Source organism: Stomoxys calcitrans, chromosome 5 (assembly GCF_963082655.1).
Source record: "Stomoxys calcitrans chromosome 5, idStoCalc2.1, whole genome shotgun sequence".
Classification (NCBI taxonomy): domain Eukaryota; kingdom Metazoa; phylum Arthropoda; class Insecta; order Diptera; family Muscidae; genus Stomoxys; species Stomoxys calcitrans.
This window is the reverse complement of record NC_081556.1, coordinates 138,124,734-138,149,733: the sequence shown is the minus strand read 5'-3', so window position 1 is coordinate 138,149,733 and position 25,000 is coordinate 138,124,734. Positions and strand designations below refer to the sequence as shown.

At 39.3% G+C, this 25,000-nt stretch overlaps 2 protein-coding genes across 4 annotated transcripts in view; both read left to right on the top strand.

Moving 5' to 3' along the window:
• Positions 1-25,000, top strand: part of LOC106090363 (GTP-binding protein RAD) — a 231,894-nt gene that overhangs the window by 88,154 nt on the left and 118,740 nt on the right. For all 3 annotated transcript variants that reach the window (XM_013256527.2, XM_013256526.2, XM_059369486.1), the window contains exon 3: positions 22,122-22,590. In XM_013256527.2, the coding sequence (XP_013111981.1) occupies positions 22,381-22,590 (210 nt within the window). In that variant the 5' untranslated portion in view covers positions 22,122-22,380. The remainder of the gene's footprint in view (positions 1-22,121; positions 22,591-25,000) is intronic.
• LOC131998003 (uncharacterized) lies at positions 15,390-16,769 on the top strand. The gene has a single exon (XM_059369955.1). It carries the CDS (start codon positions 15,390-15,392, stop codon positions 16,767-16,769), a length of 1,380 nt encoding a protein of 459 aa, XP_059225938.1.

The window sequence follows — 25,000 nt, the reverse complement described above, 5'->3', positions numbered from 1 at the left end:
ACACACACTCACTAGTACTCTCTCTCTCCCTCTGCCAAGTTATATTGTTGTTGTTTATGGACAAAAATAACTAAACCAACCAACAACAACGACTGCATCAGTATGCTTGAACAAGTGATTGTTCATATTCCATCACTTGTAAGCAACTTTCTAACCTTCTGCCGTTTGCCTTCAAACCGTCTTACCCTCAGCATTGTAAGTTGCCATTTCATTAGTCTCCAGTACACAGTGGTTTTGTTAAATAAGCCATAAAATTGCAAACTCATCCTCTTCGGGGTAACAAAATATGTGAAACTTAACAAGTAAAAGCGTGCTAAGTTCGGCCGGGCCGAATCTTGGGAGCCCACCACCATGGATTCTGATAAAATATGGGAGCTATAGTCCGAATTGGATCGTACTTGGAGCAATTGTTGAGAGTCATAAGTCACTAAATGCAAAATCTCAGCCAAATCGAATAAAAATCACTGCTTGTAAGGACTCAAGAAACCAAAACGGGAAATCGGTTAATATGGAAGCTATTTCATGTTCTTGACCGATTTGAACCGTACTTGGTACAGTTGTAACAGAGCACCATGTACAAAATTTCAGCCAAATCGGATGAAAATTGCGGCTTCCAGGGGCTCAAGAAGTCAAATCGGGAGATCGGTTTATATGGAGGCTATATCAGAATATAGACCGATTTGGACCATACTAGGCTCCGTTGTTGGGAGTCATTACAAAATACTATGGGCAAAATTTTAGACAAATTGGACAAAAATTGCAGCTTCCATAGTCTCTGGAAGTCAAATCGGGAGATCGGTTTATATGGGAGCTATATCAGGTTAAAGACCAATTTGGACCTTACTTAGCACAGTTATTGGAAGTTATAACAGAACACTACCGGGCAAATTTCAGCCAAATCGGACAAAAATGTTGACTTCCATGGGCTCAAGAAGTCAAATTGGGAGATCGGTTTATATGGGAGCTATATCAGATTATAGACCGATTTGAACCATACTAGGCTCCGTTGTTGGAAGTCATTACAAAATACTATGGGCAAAATTTCAGCCAAATCGGACCAAAATTCCAGCTTTCATGGTCTCATGAAGTCAAGTCGGGAGATCGGTTTATATGGGAGCTATATCAGGTTGTTGACCGATTTGGACCGTTCTCAGCACAGTTGTTGGAAGTCCAAATAGAACACTATGTGCAAAATTTCAGACAAATCGGATGAAAATTGCGGCTTCCAAGGGCTCCAAATGTCAAATCGGGAGATCGGTTTATATGGAAGCTATATCAGATTATAGACCGATTTGAACCGTACTTATCAAAGTTGTTGGAAATCACAGCAGAATACTATGTGCAGGGGCTCATAAATTCAAATCGGGACATCGGTCTATATGGGAGCTATATCAGGTTCTTGACCGATCTGAACCGTACTCAGCGCAGTTATTGAAAGTTATAACAGAACACTACGTACCAAATTTCAGCCAAATCGGATGAAAATTGTGGCTTCCAGGGGTTAAGAAGTCAAATCGGGATATCGGTTTATATGGGAGCTATATCCAAATCGGAACCAATTTGGCCCATTAGGAATCTCCAACGACCTATATTAATACTAAGTACCTGTGCAAAATTTCAAGCAGCTAACTCTACGCGTTCAACCGCTATCGTGATTTCGACAGACGGACGGACGGACATGGCTGATTCGAGGAAATGGCTGATTCGAGGACATGGCTGATTCGAATCAGAATTTCGAGACCATCAAGAATGTATATACTTTATGGGGTCCTAGATCATTATTTCGAGGTGTTACAAACGGAATGACTAGATTAGTATACCCCCATCCTATGGTGGTGGGTATAAAAGCAGATGACAATTTTTTGCAAATTTTTAATGACATTCTCAAGAGAATTCTATCTCACTGTGCACATTGGGTTATGTCATATCAATTTTTTAAACAAATACTCACAATTATCAGAAGTAAATTTCAATGTGCACAAAAGATTATCATCTCGGTCAAACTGGGCACAAAAAAAAATTTGGAAAAAATTATGGGCAAAATGATTTCCCAATGAAAATGGTACTAAAACTACCCTTTCCCAATGGAAAGGGTACTAAAACTACCCTTTCCCAATGGAAATGGTACTAAAACTAACATTTCCCAATGGAAAGGGTACTAAAACTAACCTTTCCCAATGGAAAGGGTACTAAAACTACCCTTTCCCAATGGAAACGGTACTAAAACTACCCTTTCCCAATGGAAACGGTACTAAAACTACCTTTACCAATGAAAAAAGTGCTTAAACTACGCTTTCCCAATGGAAAGGGTTCTAAAACTACCCTTCCCCAATGAACTGGGTACTAAACTACCCTTTCCCAATGGAAAAGTTCCCTTTCCATTGAAAACGGAAACTAAAACCATTCTTTCCAGTGAAAGCTATCCCTTCCATTGAAAAACGATGCTTAAACTACCCTTTCCCATTGTAATGGGTAAAAGAAAGGGTACTAAACCTACCTTTTCTTAATGAAAAGGGTATGAAAACTACCCTTTCCTCTGGGAATGTCAAGGGTACTAAAACTACCTTTTTCCCAATGGAAAGGGTACTAAAACTACCCTTTCCCAATGGAAAGGGTACTAAAACTACCCTTTCCCAATGGAAAAGGGTACTACAACTAACCTTTCCCAATGGAAAAGGGTACTACAACTACCCTTTCCCAATGGAAAGGGTACTACAACTACCCTTTCCCAATGGAAAGGGTACCACAACTACCCTTTCCCAATGGAAAGGGTACTACATCTACCCTTTCCCAACGGAAAGGGTACTACAACTACCCTTTCCTAATGGAAAGGGTACCATAACTACACATTCCCATCGGAAAGGGTATTAAAACTACCCTTTCCCAATGGAAAGGGTACTAAAACTACCCTTTCCCAATGGAAAGGGTACTAAAACTACCCTTTCCCAATGGAAAGGGTACTAAAGTTATCCATTCCCAATTGAAAGGGTACTAAAACACCCCTTTCCCAACGGAAAGGATGCTAATGCTTCTCTTTCCCAATGGAGAAGATACTAAAGCTACGCCTTTCCAATGATAAGGGTAAAACAACTACCCTTTCCAAATAAAAAGTGTTAAACAACTACACTTTCCCAAAAACAGGGTACAAAAGCAACTCTTTTCCAATAAAAAAGGTACTAAAACTAAACTTTTCCAATAAAAAGGGCACTAAATTACTTTTTCCCAATGAAATGAAAAGTGAAAAGGTACTACAACTACCCTTTCCCAATGAAAAGGGCACAAAAACTATTCTTCCTAATGGAAAAGGTAATAAAACTACCCTTTCTCAAGGAAAAGGGTACCAAAACTACCCTTTCCCAAAGAAAAGGGTACTAAAAATTCCGTATCCCAATGAAAAGGATTTTAAAATTACCCTTTCTATCAAGGGTACCAAAACTACCCTTTCCCAAAGAAAAGGGTACTAAAAATTCCGTATCCCAATGAAAAGGATTTTAAAATTACCCTTTCTTTCAAGAGTACCAAAACTACCCTTTCCCAAAGAAAAGGGTACTAAAAATTCCACGTCCCAATGAAAAGGATTTTAAAATTACCCTTTCTCTCAAGGGTACCAAAACTACCCTTTCTCAAAGAAAAGGGTACTAAAAATTCCGTATCCCAATGAAAAGGATTTTAAAATTACCCTTTCTCAACGAAGAGAGAACTAAATCTATCCTTTTCCAATGGAAAGTGTACTAAAACTAACCTTTCCTTTCGGAAGCTATACTTAAATTTCCCTTTCCTCTAGGATGGGGTACAAAGACTACACTTTCCTTTGGGAAAGGGTAAAAAAACTACCCCTTCTAATGGAAAAGGTAATAAAACTACATTTTCCCTATGGAAAGATGAATAAACCTTCCCTTTCTCAACTGAAAAGTTAATAGAACTTTCCTTTTCCAAAGGAAAGGGTACGAAACCTACCCTTTTCCAAAGGAAAGGGTACTAAAACTTTCCTTCTCTAATGCAAAGGATACTAAAACTAAACTTTCTCAATGGAAAAGGTACTAAAACTACCCTTTCCTAATGAAAAGGGTACTAAAACTACCCTATGAAAGGGGTACAAGAACTACCCCATTCTATATCGAAAGGGTACTAGAACTGCCCTTTTTCAATGGAAGGGGGACCTTAAATTTCCCTTTCCCAATGGAAGGGCTACTAAAACTTCTCTTTTCCAATGGAAAGGGTATTAAAGCTACTCTTTTAAAATGTAAGTGGGTACTAGAACTTACTTTTCACAATGAAAAGGGTACTAAAACTACCTTTTCTCATTTGTAAGGTTACTAAAACTACCCTTTCGCAATGAGAAGGGGTTAGTACCACTACCCTTAACTCCCCTTTTCATTGGGAAAGGTTTCTAAAACTAGCATTTCCACTACCTTATACTACCCCTGTCATTGGGAAAGGGAACTTAAACAACCCTTTCCATTGAGAAAGGTTACCAACACCAACATTTTCATTTTGAAAGGTTATTATGACTACCCTTTCGTTTGAAAAGGGTACTTAAACTACCCTTTCCAAATGAAAGGGATACTAAAACTACCCAGTTCAGTTTCCATCCATAAATCTTTTGCACATTTATATCCCTTTAATTCAAAATTTTATTTTTAAACAAAAAATGTTATCGTATTACAAACAACCCTTTAAACTACCAACCCACTGTGCGAGAACACCCTAAACAATGCATTGTCATTTTTTAACAAATAAGTCATCAAAATTCTATGAGTTCTTGTTAATTTGCAACTTTACAAAGTAAAGACAAATGGTTCCACTATGACAAGGCAAATTAGTGCCCATAGAACTGTAATATGCTTAAACAAAACTTAAAGCCTTTACGAGTTTGAACATACAAAAGCAAAACCTAAACTACCCTTTATTTTTCCTTATCCTCATAACACTAACGAAATATTTTTACATTCCTCACATATGCTACTTTAAATGAAAAGATTCATTTACTTTATTGTTCCAACCAAAGGGGGAGAGAGTCAAGCTTATTTCACCAAGGGGGTGAACCTCACAAGAAATGAAGGATCCTTTATTGATATCTGTAAGGAGTTCATCATTCATTATTCCTCTTTGGCAGTATACATACATGGCAACTCTAATTTGAGATAGTTGATATTCGAAATTGCTCCTCACAATATGGCTAGGATAGCTCTTCTTACCATATGTCTCACCTAGTGCTGTGATAGTGAAACGTACACTGATGTGTTTTCTATACTGTGTGTAAATCATGGTGGCTTTTACTACTTTTTTTTTATTTATCCCTCACCTATTCATGCAGGCACGTTTGTGAATGCTATCTATCTAGCAATTCGTGACCAAGTGTCAGCTTTGGCTTAAAATTTCCCTTCAACTTCCGGTGCATGGGTTTTCACTTCCTTCCGTTTCCTTTATGGCCACAAACTGGAGTGCTCATAAATAATTTTGCCATACACATTGTGGCTGTGGCTGTGAGAGAAGCTTAACAATGTTGAGGTGCATAAATTTTGATTTTATATTGCATACCTCTAGGTCGTCGATGTTATATTCTGCAGGCAGGGAAAATGCATGCATGGTGTGTGTTTTATTGAAAACTTCATAGTAAATGGAAGAAGATAAATGATAATGCACTCCATCATAGAAGAGATGGGAAAATGGATCACTAATTTCAGAATTTTGTTTAAAAGACGTCAAATTATAGACCAAAGATGCTTACATATACACACAGACCCAAAATCGGCTGAACCGAATACCTTGACATTTTTACACGTTGTGTAGGTTGGTGTGGAAGGAAACATAATTTTTTGCTATCGGGAGGGGGGGGGGGGGGGCACACCCTCCCCCTTACCCCAAAAGTACTACCGCAAGATAAAAGTGGACCAATCGGGACAATATGGGATTCAAATGAAAGATATTCAAGAGTAGAGTACGAATTTCATAACAAAAGTTAGGTCCAAGTACCTGGGGGGTCGACCTAGCCCCAAAACCCATTAAAATAGGTTTTTTTGACAGCCATGACAATATGGGACTCAAATGAAAGGTATTCAGCAGTAGATTACGAATTTGGTCAGGAAGTCGAAATAGGCTTTTAATTTATTGATAAAGGAAGGAGTCGGACTCTCCACCGTTAACCCAAAAATACCACCCAAAATCAAAAGTGGACCGATAAGGACAATATGGGTATCAAATGAAAAGTATGCGGGAGTAGATAACGAATCTCGCATACAAATTCATGTCGAAGTATAGGGGGTCACCCCACCCCCACAAAAACTTCCAAAATGGGAACATTAGCCAATCATGGATATATGGGACTCGGTTTGTTTATTCCGTATAGACTGAACAACGGTAGAACCGATTTCGAAAATTTCGATCTCTTTCGAATTTGGATCTCGAAATTTTCGCATATTGTGTAGATTGGGCTGGAAGGAAACATAGGCCATATATTTTTCCGGTATCGGAAGGGGGGCCGAACGGGACAATATAGGTATCAAATGAAGGGTACTGGAGAGAAGATTACATATATGGTATTAAAATTTGCGTCTAAGTATCCATCGGGCCGACCCAATCCCAAAACTGCTCGAATCGACATATTGGACGTTCATTTCAATATGGGGCTCAAATGAAAGGTATTCGGGAGTAGATTTCGAATCTGGCATACAAAATCAGATCGAAGTATAGGGGGTCATGCCACCCCTCAAAAACGCCATTAGACCCATTATGACTAAATGATACTTAGCTGAACCGATTTTCTTAAAATTTTCATAGATTGTGTACGTTTGTCTGGAAGGAAACATAGGCTTATATCATTTTTAGATATCGGGTGAAGGCGGACCCTCCTCCTTACCCAAAAAACGCCACCCATATCTGAAAGTGGTCCGATGGACATAATAAGGGTATCAAATGAAAGGTATTGGAGACCAGAAAACAAATATGGTATTAAAATTTGGGTCCAAGTATTCAGAGGGCACCCCCAACCCCAACTCCTCTAAACAGATATACTCGAAGTTCATGTCAATATGGGACTCAAATGAAAAGTATTGGGCAGTAGATTACAAATATGGCTTAAAACATTAGGTCCAAGTAATGGGAGATCGCCCACCCCTGAATCCCCCTAAAAGGGGCATATTAGCCGACCATGGCTATATGGTACTCAAATGAAAGGTATTAGGGAGTAGATTACGAATATGGCATTCAAATTTGCGTTAAAGTCTAGGTGGCGCTTTTCCTCCTAAAGAGACGTCAAATGGGTTATTTGCCCCCTTGTGACAATATGGGACTCAAATGAAAGGTATTTGAGAGTAGAAAACGAATTTGATATCCAATTTGGGAGCCATATTTGGGTACGCCCTAAAGCGCCCCCAAAACTGCACTTCATATCCGTTGGTCATAAAGAACGATTTTGATATCTATTTTCAGTGCAAAGTACCGGTGGCCGCTCCAGCCCCAAAAACACCCTCCAAACGCTTCATATTTACCGGCCATGGCAATATGGGGCTCAAATTAAAGGGATTTCGGAAGTGCAGCACACATATGATATCCATATTTTAGTCGAAATGTCTGAGGTGCCACCTCTCCCCTAATGACAACAATACCTTAAGGAAGAAAATTACCTCCAGGAACCGAGAGGAGGCAAATTCTCACACATTAATGGGTGCTTTCCGGCTCAAGTTTAAACTCAATCATAAGGGACCTTTGTATAGCCGAGTCCGAACGGCGTGCCGCAGTGCATTACATCTTGGGGGAAAATTTTTTAAATGACCATGCATGGCATTGTACCTCGCAAATGTCGCCAACATTAAGAGGGGATAAACACCGCTTTATCCGATGTTCTCACCAGGATTCAAGCGCGCTCACCGTCATAGGCTACAACGGCACGAATTCGATAACCACATTCAGGGCCCGGTTCGGCTAGTAAAGTATATATTATTGACCATCTTGTCGTTCTAAATCGATCTAGCCATGTCCGTCCGTCTGTCGAAATCACGATAGAGGTCACACGCGTAAAACTAGCCACTTGAAATTTTGTACAGATACTTATTATCGATGTCGGTCGTAGGGCATTTCAAAAGGGCCATATCAGTTCAGATTTAGATATAGCTCCCATATAAACCGATCTCGCGATTTGACTTCTTGAGCCCCTGGTAGCCTAAATTTTCATCCGATTTGGCTGAACTTTTGTACATAGTATTCTGTTGTGACTTCGAACAATGGAGTCAATTACTGTCCAAATCTGTCTATAACCTGATATAGCTCCCATATAAACCGATCTCCCGATTTGACTTCCTGAGCCCCTAGAAGCCATAATTTCCATCCAATTTGGCTGAAATTTTGTACATGGCGCTCTGTTATGACTCCTAACAACAGTGCCAAGTACGGTTTAAATCGGTGAAGAATATGACATAGCTCCCATATAAACCGATCTCCCGATTTGGTTTCTTGAGACCTTACAAGCGGCGATTTGTATCCGATTTGGCTGAAATTTTGCATATAGTGTTCTGTTATGACTCCCAACAATTCTGCCTAGTACTGTCCAATTCGATTTATAACTAGATGTAGCTTCTATATTTTAGCCGAATCCATGATGGTGGGTCCCAAGATTCGGCCCGGCCGGAATTAGCACTTTTTTATTTGTTATACCCTACACCATTACGGTGGTAAAAGGTATTATAAGTTAGTGCATTTGTTTGTATACCCATTGAAAAGTATACCGATCGACTCAGAATCACTTTCTGATTCAATTTAGCAATGTCCGTCCGTCTGTCTGTCTGTCTGTCTGTCTGTCTGTCTGTTTGTCTGTGTACAGGTCGCAGTTTTCATCCGATCGTCTTGAAATTTGATACAGGCATGTTTTTAGGCCTGGAGGCGAAGCCTATTGAAATCGGAAAAAATCGGTTCAGATTTGGATAAAGCTCCCATATATATGTTCATCTGATGTGCAGTCATAATGCACTAAAATGGGCATTTGTTCACCGAGATTTTGGCAGGATGGATTTTCTTATGACTCACGACATTACTCGTGAATTTCATAGAAATCGGTTCAGATTTAGATATAGCTCTCATATATATATATATATATATATCGCCCGATATTTACTTCTAGAGTCACCGCAAGCGCATTTTTTGACCAATCTTCCCAAAATTTTGTACAACGCCTTCCTTGAGGGCTACCATAATATCTAATAAGTTTGTTTTAAATCGGTTCAGATTTTGGATATAGCTCCCGTATATATGTTGGTCCGATTTTGAGAAATATTTCAATAAAGTGCTCATTTGTCAACCGAAATTTGGCTGGAAGAATTTTCTCTTGACTCTCGACATTACCGGTGGATTTCATGGAAATCGGTTCAGATTCAGATATAGCTCTCATATATATATATATCGCTCGATTTTTACTTCTAGAGTCACAGCAAGCGCATTTTTTGACCAATCTTGCCAAAAATTTGCAAAACGTTTTCCTCGATGACTGCCACAGTATCTGAGAAGTTAGCTTGAAATCGGTTCAGATTTCGATATAGCTCCCATATATATGTTGGTCCGGTTTTGAGAAATATTGCAATAAAGTGCTCATTTGTTAACCGATTTTCTCGAAATTTGGCAGAAAGAACTTTCTTTTGACTCTCGACATTACTAGTGAATTTCATGGAAATCGGATCAGATTTAGATATAACTCTCATATATATACATCGCCCAATTTTCACTCCTAGAGCTATTGCAAGCGCATTTTTTGACCAATCTTCCCAAAATTGTGTACAACGCCTTCCTCGAGGACTACCACAATATCTGAGAAGTAAGCTTGAAATCGGTTCAGATTTCGATAAAGCTCCCATATATACGTTCGTCCGATTTGCAGAAATAATGCAATAAAATGGTCTTTTGTTAACCGATTCTATCGAAATTTAGCAGGAAGGATTTTCATATGACTTTCGACATAACTGGTGAATTTCATAGAAATCGGTTCAGATTTTGATATAGCTGTCATATATATATAACGCCCGATTTTTACTTCTAGAGTCACAGCAAGCGCATTTTTTGACCAATCTTCCCAAAACTTCGTATAACGATTTCCTCGATGACTACCACAATATCTGAGAAGTTTGTTTTAAATCGGCTCAGATTTTGATATAGCTCCCATATATACATATTCGTCCGATTTGCTGTAATATTGCAATAAAATGGTCTTTTGTTAACCGATTCTCTCGAAATTTGGCAGCAAGGATTTTCTCTTAACTCTCGACGTTACTACTGAATTTCATGGAAATCGGATCATATTTTGATATATCTCCCATATATATGTTCGTCCGATTTGCAGTAATATTACAATAAAATGCTCATTTCTTATCCGATTCTCCCGAAATTTGGAAAGAAGGATTTTCTGTCTACTCTCAATATTATTGGTGAATACCAAAGAAATCGGGTTAAATTGTGATATAGCTCTCATGTATAAATATCGCCCGATTTTTACTTCTAGAGTCACAGCAAGCGCATTTATTGACCGATCTTGTCAAAATTTAGCAAAACGCTTTCCTCGACGACTGCCACAGTATATGTATCAGTTTGCTTGAAATCGGTTCAGATTTAGGTATAGCTCCCATATATATGTTCGTCAGATTTTGAGAAATATTGGGTTGCCCAAAAAGTAATTGTAATAATAAAAAGTAAAATTAAAAGAAAGTAAATGCATTTTTAATAAAACTTAGAATGAACTTTAATCATTTCATTTTTTTAACCGATTCCCTCGAAATTTTGCAGGAAGGATTTTCTTACGACCCCCAATATTACTGGTGAATTCCATTGAAATCTGCTTGGATTTAGATATAGCTGTCATATATGTATATCGCCAGATTTTCACCCCAAGAGCCTCTGCAAGCGCATTGTTTGATCAATCTTACCAAAATTTTGCACAACCCTTTCCTCGTTTTATGTTTTGTATGTCATATTTGGCTATCCATTTCAGCTTTATGGCTGCAAATCCCATCTTAGTTTTAATCTCCTTCAAAGGTATTATGTGTATCACCTTAAAGTCCTTACCATATGCTTAGGCATCATTATTTTTTCCACCTTATCTTTGGCATTATATTGTATTATTCTTTAATTATGTTTGAGAAAATATTACACTAAAGTATGCTAATCAATTTCCTCCTATTCTACATCGTATTCCGCATAAATTAATTTATATACTTATAATTTGCATAACTTTCATAAATTCAAATGACTTTGGTCCACTGAGGCATTCGAAGAATTTGTAACACCAGCAACGGCACCATCACGTCAATCTCCATCCCCCCAATGCATTCAGCCAAAACAAGAAAGAAAAAAAATGTCCAACATATACTCTCCCATACACTAGGCTTTCCTCACAAAATTTATTTATTAATTTTGTTTAGAGCCCGCAACAACAATATTGTATGTAGGAACATACACTGAGAGAATATGTTGTCTCGAGAATATTTGATAAAGTGTTGCATGAAAATGCTTTGGGCTTCTATTCATCCAGAAATTCTAGAAGTAATACAAATTCATATTCTGTTTTAATTTTCCGGAGTACTCACTTTCGATTGAGCACATTTTCTAGAGTGTATATTTGTCTGTTGATAAACTTTGGTGTGAATGCATGACTGTGCATGTGTAGTGTGAGTGTGCTGGTGGTTAAGGGTGTTTGAGGTATAGCTTGAATATTTTAACGCACACAACCAAAAATATACCAACAAGAGACGCATCGCCTCGTTAAAGATAAAAATCTCAAATTTGTTAAAATAAAAGTGGGTCATTTATTTTCGTGGGCCTATGAATATAAATTTGTATGTAAATAGACAAACATATGTACATACACATGCATACACATACCTGTAGCAACATACATGTGTAAGCATACATGTTGGTATGACAGTGTGCTAAAGCCTCCCCCAAAAAAAGATCCGTTTATGTGGTGACTGACCACCAGAAGCATAAAACCAAAAACAAAACAGAAAATGAGACAGTGCAAAAAGAAAAAAAACTATGCCCGCCTGTCTACAAATAGATGGTGATTTTTTAATAGCCCAAACACTGCACAGAGATGGCCCCCATTAAAGTAAATCATTTACGTGAGCCTCAAATTATGAAAATTCCTGTGTTCGCAGCATTATTTATGGTTAAGAAAAATGATTAAGAAGAGCACACAAACATACATGAAAGCCAACTATTATTCACAATGCTGTGGTGTAATTTGCTCGAGACTCTGTGTGGGATGTTTTTGTTTGCCACCAATGAAAGGAAATTCCTTTGGGGTGAGTGAGCCGATTATGAGTTGAAGAGTATCAGAATTAGTAGTTAACATTTTTGAAGTGCCAGTGGAATAAATTGAAACTTTTTTTTTTCTGCACAAAACCTTTAATTAATGTATTCGCAGGCCATGGGTTTGTGGGGCGAAAAAAAGTTATTTCTATGCAGAATGTTCATTCATCTCTATGTAAAATGGATAATTAAACTTGGGAATGCATAGAATTGAAACGAGCACGGTAATGGCAGCTTAGAGAATTTTTTAATTAAAATGTAAAATAAAATGGTATAATATTATAGTGAGGCATGGAATGAAATTAAGAAAAAAAAACACTAAGGAAGGGCAAAAGTCGGGCGATGCTGACTGTATAATACCCTACACCCTATAGGTACAATGTGGGAGCTATATCCAATTCTGAACCAATTTCGAGCAATCTTCTCAGATATTGTGGTAGTCGTCGCGGAAAGTGTTGTACAAAATTTTGGGAAGATTGGTTAATAAATGCCCTTGCAATGGTTCTAGGAGTGAAAATCGGGCTATATATATATATGAGAGCTATATCTAAATCTGAACTGATTTCTATGAAATTCACCAGTAATGTCGAGAGTCATAAGAAAATTCGTCCTACCAAATTTCGAGAGAATCGGTTAACAAATGACCATTTTATTGCATTATTTCTGCAAATCGGGCGAAAATATATATGGGAGCTATATCCAAATCTGAACCGATTTCAAGCAATCTTCTCAGATATTGTGGTAGTCGTCGAGCAAGGCGTTGTACGAAATTTTGGGAAGATTGGTTAATTAATGCGCTTGCAATGGCTCTAGCAGTGAAAATCGGGCTATATATATATATGAGAGCTATATGTAAATCTAAACCGATTTCTATGAAATTCACCAGTAATGTCGAGAGCCATAAGAATATCCTTACTGCCAAAATTTCGAGAGAATCGGTTAATAAATGACCTTTTTATTGCATTATTATTGCAAATCGGACGAACATATATATGGGAGCTATATCCAAACTGAACCGATCATTTCCAATTTCAATAGACTTCGTCTCTAGGCCGCAAAACAGTTGATGAAATCTCCCACATATGTTAAGATCAGTAACAAATTGTGTTTATTACAGCCTTATAAGCGTAAATCGGGCGATACATATATACGGGAGCTATATCCAAATCCCAACCGATTTTGATGAAATCTATCAGATATGTTAAGATCAGTAACAAAACAATCCGTGCCAAATTTTGTGCAGATCGGTTGAAAATTGTCCTAACTACGGCACTTTAAGTGCAAATCGGGCGATATATATATAGGGGAGCTATATCTAAATCTGAACCTATTTTGATGAAATTTTCCAGATATGTGAAGATCAGTAAAAAAAAACAATCCGTGCGAAATTTTGTGCAGATCGGTTCAAAATTGTAGCTACTACGCCTATTTAAGTGCAAATCAGGCGATACATATATGTGGGAGCTATATCTAAATCTGAACCGATTTGGATGAAATTTCGCAAGTATGTTAGAATCAGTAGCAAAACAATCCGTGCGAAATTTTGTGCAGATCGGTTGAAAATTGTAGCTACTACGGCACTTTAAGTGCAAATCGGGCGATACATATATATGGAAGCTATACAAAATCTAAACCGATTTTGATTAAATTTTTCAGATATGTTAAGATCAGTAAGAAAACAATCCGTGCGAAATATTGTGCAGATCGGTTGAAAATTGTAGCTACTACGGCACTTTAAGTGCAAATCGGGCGATACATATATATGGGAGCTATATCCAAATCTGAACCGATTTTTATCAAAATCAATATCTTTTGTTCTTGGGCCAAAAAAGAGACGTATGCAAAATTTCGTGATGATTGGACAACAAATACGACCTGCACTTTGATTACAATAATACATGGACTCACAGAGGGACAGACGGACATGGCTATATCGAATCAGAAGGTGATTCGGAATCGATCGGTATACTTATCAATGGGTCTAGCTCTTTTCCTTCTTAGCGTTGCAAACAAATGCACAAATCTATTATACCCTGTATCACAGTGGTGGTATCGGGTCTATAGCCCGATACAGCTCCCATATAAATCGATCTCTCTATTTTACTTCTTGAGCCCCCAAAGGGCGCAATTCTTATTCGAATTGGCTGACATTTTACACAGGTCTCCAACATATAATTTAATTGTGGTCCAAACCGGACCATATCTTGTTAAGGTTAAAAAGAAGGTGCGGATATTAATCCGCCCCATCGCAGTAATCCGCCCCTTAGCCAGTAATCGGCTTGTTCTGCGCCCTGAATACTAAAAAAGTAGCCTCGACAAAAAATCTATCTGAATTCCTAATTCAGTGCTACTTACAAAAGCCCTTAGCTGTTTTCCATACCACACCCCGTAAGTTAGTTAATATTTGGTATTGTATCCCCACCTAAGTACCGGTGTCTGTTAGCCGCAAAAGCCAGACAATGACATAGGAAATGCTCCAACGTTTCATCATATTTTCCACATGCCCTACACATGCTATCACTTGCCGCACCGATTTTACATAAGTGAGCTCGTAGTCCTATGTGTGTCCCTTTATGATACCAATAGCTTTACTGACCTCCTTCTAACTTCCTTTCAGTAATACCCTCGTCTTGTCACAATCCGGATCACCTCATAGAATTTTCGCCGGCGTACCGATCGTTTCACTGTTACACAGGTTTGCATGCGCATTCATTGTCCACGCGGACAGCGTCGACCCGAAAGGCTTTGGATTAGCCAAGTTTGACTGACCTCCTTGTTCAAAATACATTTATTTTGAACATGAGAGATAACGCATTAGCATTTCATAGCCCACGCGTTGTTATCTTATCGAGTCTGTGTGCGGTTTAGGGTCTATTTGTACGATCGCCTATCTCATAAAACCAATACGCACAGCCGTATAAACCCTGCATGTGTACTTTTAAAAAGGGAATAGATAATGAGTCTAAGAAATGCATGTGTGTGTTTACTTAGGATCGTAAAATATCAGATAAGGAGAAACGGAGATATCACTGCGTTGGTATCTCGTTCTAGTTTAGTTTTAAGATTTTCATTTATTGTAGTGATAGGAAATTTGAAAATAAATGGTCAGTATAAATCTAGCATCAGAGAAGGCCTATGCAGCAGTGGTTTATATTAAAACCGATAAAGGAGTTTCCTTGATGGCTGCAAAAAGCAAAGTAAACCCGATTAAAAACAAAAAGACGCTTCCGAAATTAGAGCTGTGTGCAGCCTTCCTATTGGCCAGGCTGCTAAATAGAATAATTAGTGTGGTCAAAGCCGAATCGGAAGTTTATGCCTGGAGTGACTCCACAATTACACTTGCTTGGATTGAAAATAACAAGAGCAAAGATAAATTTATAAGGTCACGAGTAACCGGCATAAAAAATTTGGTATCTCAGGCGCAGTGGCGGTATGTAAAGTCAAAAGAGAATCCAGCAGACTTGGGGTCAAGAGGCGTGTCCCCAGATAAACTTGTAGACTCAAAGCTATGGTGGGAAGGTCCCCAGTGGCTGCTGTTGCCGGAGGCGGAATGGTCTCTAACCCCTCCAGAATTGAAGACATGCGCTTCCACGGCTTCCAAGGAAGCACCTACCTTATTGAACGATTTGATAGAAAGGTATTCATCATATGGAAGACTTCTAAGAGTTTACTCTTACATCTTGCGGTTTGTTGAAAAACTGAAGGGAACCCGATCCTTCCCGTCATATCTAACGAGAGAGGAGTTGTTAAAGGCGGAGAAATACATCGTTAAAGGTCATCAGAAGATAGAATGGCCAAGTGAGGTACAAAAACTAAGAGATAACAGACAGATGGATCATCGACACAAGCTGGCTAATTTGCACCCGTACCTAGACGAAGAGGGGGTTTTAAGAGTTGGAGGTCGACTTCAGTACTCTGATTTGCAGCTAGATCAAAAACATCCTATGATCATTCGAAAATCACGGCTGGCCTATTTAATTATACGAGACACCCATTACAAGACGATGCACCGAGGAAATCGCCTAGTAGAATGTACCGTGAGACGAAAATTCTGGATAATTAATGTGAAAAACTGTATAAAAAAGGTTATACGAAGCTGTCCGGTGTGCATCCGTTATAGGCAACAAAACACGCAGCAACTAATGGGAATTCTTCCAGACTATCGTGTCAAAGTTTCATTTCCATTTTATCACTGCGGAGTCGATTATGCAGGACCGGTTTCGATGAAGTTTTCAAGTGGTAGAGGACAAAGGTCATTTAAAGGATACATAGCTGTGTTTATTTGTATGACCACAAGAGCGATTCATTTGGAGGCGGTCAGTGGCCTTACTACCGATGCATTCATGGCAGCCCTTAAACGGTTTTTTGCAAGAAGAGGAAAAAGTGCACATATATATTCGGATAATGGCACTAATTTCGTTGGAGCAGCCGGTCGTCTGGAAAAGGGGTTTAGAAAGTCGTTAGGCAGAACGCTGATCTAGCAGAAGTTTTAGAAAACCACTTAGTTAAGTGGCATTTTATCCCGCCAGCAAGTCCTCACTTCGGAGGTTTGTGGGAGGCTGCGGTCAAATCGATGAAATATCATTTAAAAAGGATTATTGGAGAAACCAAAATGACGTATGAGGAGATGAGCACACTTTTAGCTCAGATAGAGGCGATATTAAATTCAAGGCCTATGTGCAGCATGAGTGAAGCGGACGAAGGTTTGGAGGTACTTACCCCTGGTCATTTTTTGGTTGGACGGCCATTGATAGAGGTGCCAGAGTCAATCAACGATAGTGCTATTGGTTGTCTGGATAGATGGAAGCTGGTGCAAAGAATGAAGAAGGATTTCTGGAGCAGCTGGAGCAATGATTATTTGGTCACATTGCAACAAAGATATAAGTGGAAGACAAGTAGGAAAAATCTTCAGGAAGGCCAGGTGGTAATTATAAAAAATGAGGAAACGCACCCAGCGAGATGGCCTTTGGCAAGGATTACCCAGGTTCACCCTGGTAAAGATAGCTTGGTGCGAGCGGTGACGGTAAAGACAGCTTCAAATATAATGAAGAGACCTGTAAATAAGATATGTCCTTTGGAGAACGTGTCGTCTGTCCAGGACAATCGGGATGTGACTCATGTAAACTACACCAGAGTCGAGAAGAAGGTACGATGGAAAATGTCGCACATTTGGGCTCTACTTTTAATCTATATTGGCTGCATTAGATCGGATCCTATACAAATTGGAGCTTCGTTGAAAGAAATTAAAGAATCTGCCATAATTTACCTGGACCACGTCGGATCGGTGGATGTTGTCTCATCAAAATGGAATCTACTTGTTTATTATGACATGGAGCCATTTTTTGGGGTGATTGAGAAGGCAAATCCTTTGGTGAAAGATATGAGGATGATTTGTGGGAAGCTGCAAACATTCGAACCACAATGTAATTATATATTGAATACAATAGAACGCCAGCTACTGAACATGGAACAAACGAACAAGTATCTCTTTCCTCTAATAACCAAGAGGTCGAAACGCGCGCCACTGGAGTTCATCGGATCTCTTCAACACATTCTTTTCGGGACTATGGATGCAGAGGATAGAAAGGCAATGGAGCTAAACATGAAAAATCTATTAGATAACCAGTATAACCTGAAGTTTCTGGTGAAGCAGCAAACATCAGTGGTGGAGTCAACAATTAACATTCTTCGCAGGACTACAGATGAAGTTAATCAGAACTTCAAAAGTATAGTAGACCGGGTAGACAATATCACGGAAACAGTGAAAGAAGAATACTTTGTATACCGTGAATCAACTAAGTTCTTTATGGTCGTTAAGGAACTTCAAATTATAGTAGAAGAGAACGAAAGGGTTCAACTGCAAATGCTGGCGTTGTTAATTGATATTAATCATGGGAAATTAAACCCGTCCTTGATTACGCCTATACAACTGCAAGAGGAGATAAATAAAATTCGGGAATATATTCCAGACCACTTGAAGCTACCAGGAACAGCAGAGAATCAGCTACGCAGCATATATAAATTGCTAAAGGCTAAGGCATCGGTCATAGAGAATCGCTTAGTGGTGTCCGTCTGGATTCCTCTGTTTAGTGACCAGGTATCTCAACTTCATGAGATGATTGGCGTGCCGTTTGAGAGACTAGGAAGAAGATTGATACCAGTCCTTCGGAGTGATTACATCATTTATAATTTTAAAATGGACGCTTATCACCTGTTCTCGGAGTCTGAATTAAACAATTGCCAAACCTTTGGCGATGAAGAGTACGTCTGCGATGGAGGGTGGCCCTGGATAGATGCTAACGATCAATCTTGTGAGACATCTCCTCTAAAACCTCGCATCAAACCAAGCTGCAAGTTTGATGACTTTGCTGCGGATTCATTTTGGAAGAAATTGGCGCTAGTAAACAGCTGGATGTTTAAAGTTTTCAACCAGACAACGGGACATATTCAATGCTCGAGCCGCTCACAACGAATAATAGAGTTACCCCTGCAAGGCGTCTTGGAAGTGGAACCTGGCTGCACCGTTAGAACCCTAGGAACAACAATCACTGCGCCGTTAAGCCTCCAGTCTAGTCGAGATGTAGAAGATAGAGTGAATTTCACAGCAGACTTAGCTCAGATTGAAGAATTTAACATGCTTCCTTTGGGACCAATGATTATCAATCACACCCGCCAAGTTGATGAAGTGATGACGAAGCTTAGAGATGTCCAGAAAACAAATGTCGATCTAAGGGGCTTGCAGTTTCATCATATGAGTGGTCATGCTGCTCTTATTTTAGTTATTCTCATAATAATAATATTAGCGATATGTTTTATTAAGAAGTTTATTCAAAGGCAAAATGTATCAGCTTTAAATTTTTAGATCTTTAGAACTTATGTAAAATAATATATCTAATATTACAGTCCACTATTACAAATTATCGAACGACAAATCAAAGATATAATTAGACAAAAATACAGTCAGTCCACTATGTAGACTTACGCGCCCGGCAGAATGTTCAAAATACATTTATTTTGAACATGAGAGATAACGCATTAGCATTTCATAGCCCACGCGTTGTTATCTTATCGAGTCTGTGTGCGGTTTAGGGTCTATTTGTACGATCGCCTATCTCATAAAACCAATACGCACAGCCGTATAAACCCTGCATGTGTACTTTTAAAAAGGGAATAGATAATGAGTCTAAGAAATGCATGTGTGTGTTTACTTAGGATCGTAAAATATCAGATAAGGAGAAACGGAGATATCACTGCGTTGGTATCTCGTTCTAGTTTAGTTTTAAGATTTTCATTTATTGTAGTGATAGGAAATTTGAAAATAAATGGTCAGTATAAATCTAGCATCAGAGAAGTGCGTTTTAGATTCAGCTCAACACTCCTTCTAACTTCTTTTCAGTAATAGCCTCGTCTTTTCACGATATGGATCTCCCCATACGATTTTCGCCGTCCTACCGACCGTTTCGCTGTTCCACAGGGTTGCATGCAAATTCGTCGCCCACACCCTTAACTCGGACTGCGTCGATCCGAAAGGCTTCGGATTAACCAAGTTTATTGAAAGCAGTCCTCAGGCCTTCACTGCCAAATCGTCTGCTTTCTCATTCCCCCTTACTTCGTTATGGCCCGGCAGCCAAACGATGCGGATGGTGCCATCCTCAGAGAAAGCGATAATCTCATTCTTTAACTGCAAGACTCTACGTGACCTTACCTTGTGGTTGTCATGGCCCTTATGGCCATTTTACTACCTGTAAAGGTGTTCACACTCGACGTCCTCGCGTTAGCACCACACCACCTCACGCATTCCGTGATCGCCCGAATCTCCGCCTGCAGGACCGTTGTTGTTGTTATAGCAGTGTGTTGTACACTGAGTCGGCAGCCCTTGCCGATGAAGGACTTCATCGGGTCAATCCGGTACATACAATCGTCTGTCATGGGATTGTGCAGGACCGTATAATGGTAAGGCAGTCTAAAACAGATCTCAGTCCCTGGGTTCTCTATGTAGACCCCCAGACCCACTCTGTCTCTTACCTTTGGTCCATCCGTGTAATATGATCTTCCAGACGGCAATACTAGGGTACCGTCAGTTCTAGACTGTGCCGTTGGCAGCAGTGCCTCACACTCGACATCAAGTGTAGTCCATCCGTGTAACATGATCTTCCAGACGGCAATACTAGGGTACCGTCAGTTCAAGACTGTGCCGTTGGCTGCAGTGCCTCACACTCGACCTCAAGCTATCCGATCGGAAACCATTTTCCTTCCTTCCAGGTTTTCTATCGTCTCCTTGATTATACCGCTATGGTATGAGCTGCTCCCATTGCCTTAAGTTTCATAGCCGCAGTGGCTGCCTCAAATTGAATCTGTATGTCAATGGGTCGGATATCTTGCATAGTCTCCAGTGCCCTAGTGGGCGTGGCCCTCATCGCTCAGACTACAAAGACAACATGCTCTCTGACCTGGTCCTTAAGTTGCATTTTTTCTGCATAACAGTCCACCAAACTACTGAGGCGTAAGTAAGTATAGAGCCAGTGGACTATCCTAGGGTTCAGGCCCCATTTCGAGCCCACGACCCGTCTACATAGTGCCCAACATCTGTGAGCCTTCTCAGTACGCTTTTGAATGTGACACTTCCAATTCAGTTTCCTATCCAACATCGCTCAAAAGTATTTGACCTTGTCAGACATCGAAATCGTTTTGTTGAGGAAATGTGGTGCGTCAAATCGGCCCACCTTCGTCTTCCTCATGAGCTGGCATATTTCAGTCTTCTCTGGGTTAACACAGAGACCACTGAGTCTAGCCCAGTTATATGCCATTTGCTAGACCCTTTCGGCCCCTCTGCATAGCTGGTCCAGATCCTTACCCCTAAGAAATATTATAAAATCTTCTGCGTAGCAGACGGGTTCAAATCCCGCTATAGTCAGCATCCGTAATAGGTCATTTATGATGATCACCCAAAGGTGTGGCGATAAAATGCCCCCCTGTGGCATACCCTGTGCCACTTTCTTTCTTATATTTATGTCATGGGACCCGCAATTTATCCACCTGTTCCTTAGCATATGGTTTATCCAGTCTCTAAGGATCCCGTCCACCCGGTACTGGTCTAAGGATTGGATCAGTGTGTCGCTCCACACATTGTTAAAAGCCCCCTCGATGTCAATGCATACCGCCAGGGTGTTCGTCTTGGCATTGAAGGATTCTTCTATGGGTTGCCCAAAAAGTAATTGCGGATTTTTCATATAGTCGGCGTTGACAAATTTTTTCATCGGCTTGTGACTCTGTAATTGCATTCTTTCTTCTGTCAGTTATCAGCTGTTACTTTTAGCTTGCTTTAGAAAAAAAAGTGTAAAAAAGTATATTTGATTAAAGTTCATTCTTAGTTTTATTAAAAATGCATTTACTTTCTTTTAAAAAATCCGCAATTACTTTTTGGGCAACCGAATATTTTATGCACAACCTCGTGGTCGGTGGAGACTGCCTACCGGCACGGCTACCGTAGCTTGTAAACTTCATATTTTCCCATATCATTTGCTCTTTTTAAAAATGTCCAAGTATTTAACCTTCTATGTCTTTAGGATTTTTTTTTTTTTGAAATTTTGTCTTCAGGTAAAATGTCATTTAATTTTGGCTACCGCAGCTTGTAAACTTCATATTTTCTCATAACATTTGCTGCTTTCCAAAAAATGTTCTAAATTTGTTTCAAGATGTTATTCAAATTATTTGACCTTTTTGACTTTTTGTGCCACAATAAACGACAATATGTTCACTAATGTTCTTTTAATACTTCATGCAAAATAATTTACTTTTTTCCCCCCCTTTTTGTTTGCATATCTTCCCTACAGATTCCCCAGCGTGAGTGTGTGGCTATAAAAATCGCAGCACAACTGTTCTAAATGCTCTAAACAAAGTTTGTCTACAGCATACATTTGCGGAAAAAGAAGAAAAAAACCAAGAAATTAAAATTTTGCAAACAGAGTTGTTGAACTTTTGCAAAAGTACCAAAATAAAACAAAGAATAACCAAAAAAACCTTGATTGAATAACCTTGCGTGGAGAAGGGATAGCCAAGGCAACAAACAAAGCATCATAAAACGTAAACAATATGGCCGATGATATCTCATCGATGCGCATGATGCAGAAGAAGACGCGCAGTGCTTCCATATGTGCCACCGGTGGCAGCATAGAGACCGTGATATACAACATGCCGTCGGGCAACAATACCCCGGACAGTGCGGGCACTCCCAACTATCGAAGACGACGACCTGCCACACGTTCACAGAGTGCCCGCATAACAGCGACTGCGGGCAGATCGGTGAGTATTGAAAATCTAAAAGAATCTCCATTGCCATTGCCATAGCCATACGCCAGTGTGGTAACTTCTTTGTCCTTGTGGTTGAGTGGAGGAGTACTGCTACTTAATTTACCTAATTAAATTGAATTTTTCCCTTTGTGGTGTTAGGGCAAATTTTTGTACGTGCTCCATACTCTCTCTCTCTCCCTCTCTCTCTCACACACACACACACTTTCTCTTTTTGTAGGGTTCATGCATAATGGGGAGTAACAACAACAACTAGAACAACGTAAAAGAATAGGCGCGCACACATGTGTTCATAATTTCTTTCATCTCCATATGCGAACGTGTATGGTTGGGTGTTCGTTATTTATTTAAGTTTATTAGATTTACCAACAGTAGGAGCATTGAAAAAATATTGAAGAGAATTTTAATTGAAGTAATACACGAGAGATTTTTTTTTGGAATTTGGATTACAACCCTGCGCTACAGGATTTAAACATTTGTGGCCAACACGACCTTGAAATTGAATAAAACAATATCCGTCCTTCCAACTGTCTAAATTACAATAACTCCTACCTTGTCCAGTATGGTTCAAATTGAACCCCTAACTAGTGTAGTTCCGATTAGGCTTAATGAGTATCTATAGAGCGCAGTTTTTTTGTTAAGGGGACCTTTAAAAACCAAAAAAAAAAACTAGTAAAAGCGTGCTAAGTTCGGCCGGGCCGAATCTTATATACCCTCCACCATGAATCGCATTTGTCGAGTTCTTTTCCCGGCATCTCTTCTTAGGCAAAAAAGGATATAAGAAAAGATTTGCTCTGCCATTAGAGCGATTTCAAGATATGGTCCGGTTTGGACCACAATTAAATTATATGTTGGAGACCTGTGTAAAATGTCAGCCAATTCGAATAAGAATTGCGCCCTTTGTGAGCTCAAGCAGTAAAATAGAGAGATCGATTTATATGGGAGCTGTATCGGGCTATATACCGATTCAGACCATAATAACCACGTATGTTAATGGTCATGAGAGAATCCGTCGTACAAAATTTCAGGCAAATCGGATAATAATTGCGACCTCTAGAGGCTCAAGAAGTCAAAATCCCAGATCGGTTTATATGGCAGCTATATCAGGTTATGAACCGATTTGAACCATATTTGGCACAGTTGTTGGATATCATAATAAAATACTACGTGCAAAAATTCATTCCAATCGGATAAGAATTGCGCCCTCTAGAGGCTCAAGAAGTCAAGACCCAAGATCGGTTTATATGACAGCTATATCAGGTTATGGACCGATTTGAACCATACTTGGCACAGTTGTTGGATATCATAACAAAATACTACGTGCCAAAATTCATTCCAATCGGATAAGAATTGCGCACTCTAGAGGCTCAAGAAGTCAAGACCCAAGATCGGTTTATATGGCAGCTATATCAGGTTATGGACCGATTTGAACCACACTTGGCACAGTTGTTGGATATCATAACAAAATACTACGTGCCAAAATTCATTCCAATCGGATAAGAATTGCGCACTCTAGAGGCTCAAGAAATCAAGACCCAAGATCGGTTTATATGGCAGCTACATCAAGTTAAGTACCGATTTGCGCCACACACACAACAATTATTGGAAGTCATAAAAAAACACCTCATGCAAAATTTCAGCCAAATCGGATAATAGTTGCGTCCTCTAGAGGGCGGTTTATATGACAAGTATATCAGGTTATTGACCGATTTGAACTATTCTTAACACAGTTGTTGGAAGTCATAATAAAACACCTCATGCAAGATTTCAACCAAATCGAATAAGAATTGTGCCCTCTAGCGGCTCAAGAAGTCGAGATCCCAGATCGGTTTATATGGCAGCTATATCAAAACGTGGACCAATATAGCCCATTTACAATCCCAACCGACCTACACTAATAAGAAGTATTTGTGCAAATTTCGGCACCATCTCGGGAATATATGTAAACCACTTTTCGTCCAAATACGATGAAAAATGTATACCTTTTGCACCATAGCAGCTATATCGCAATATGTTCCGATTTGGAGCAAATACTAATAAGTACAAACCATTGTTCAATTGTGTAGAACAAAATAAACGGCACAGATGTCGAAAAGCCTACAATAAGTCAATGCGTCAAATTTCAGTGCAATCTGATTAAAAATGCGCCTTTTATGGGGCCAAGACTTCAAATCGAGATATCGGTCTATATGGCAGCTATATCCAAATTTGGACCTATTTGAGCCAAGTTGCAAAAAAATTTTGAAGAGCCTAACACAACTCACTGTCCCAAATTTCGGGCAATAACTCGGAAAATGAATGCTCCTTTTATGGCCCCAAAACCTTTAATAGAGAGATCGGTCTATATGGCAGCTATATCCAAATCTCAACCGATCTGAACCAAATTGAAGAGGGCAAACGAAGG

Bases quoted from the DNA above. Each gene is read 5' to 3' on its own strand.
- LOC131998003 (XM_059369955.1), top strand. From the start codon at position 15,390: ATGGTCAGTATAAATCTAGCATCAGAGAAGGCCTATGCAGCAGTGGTT.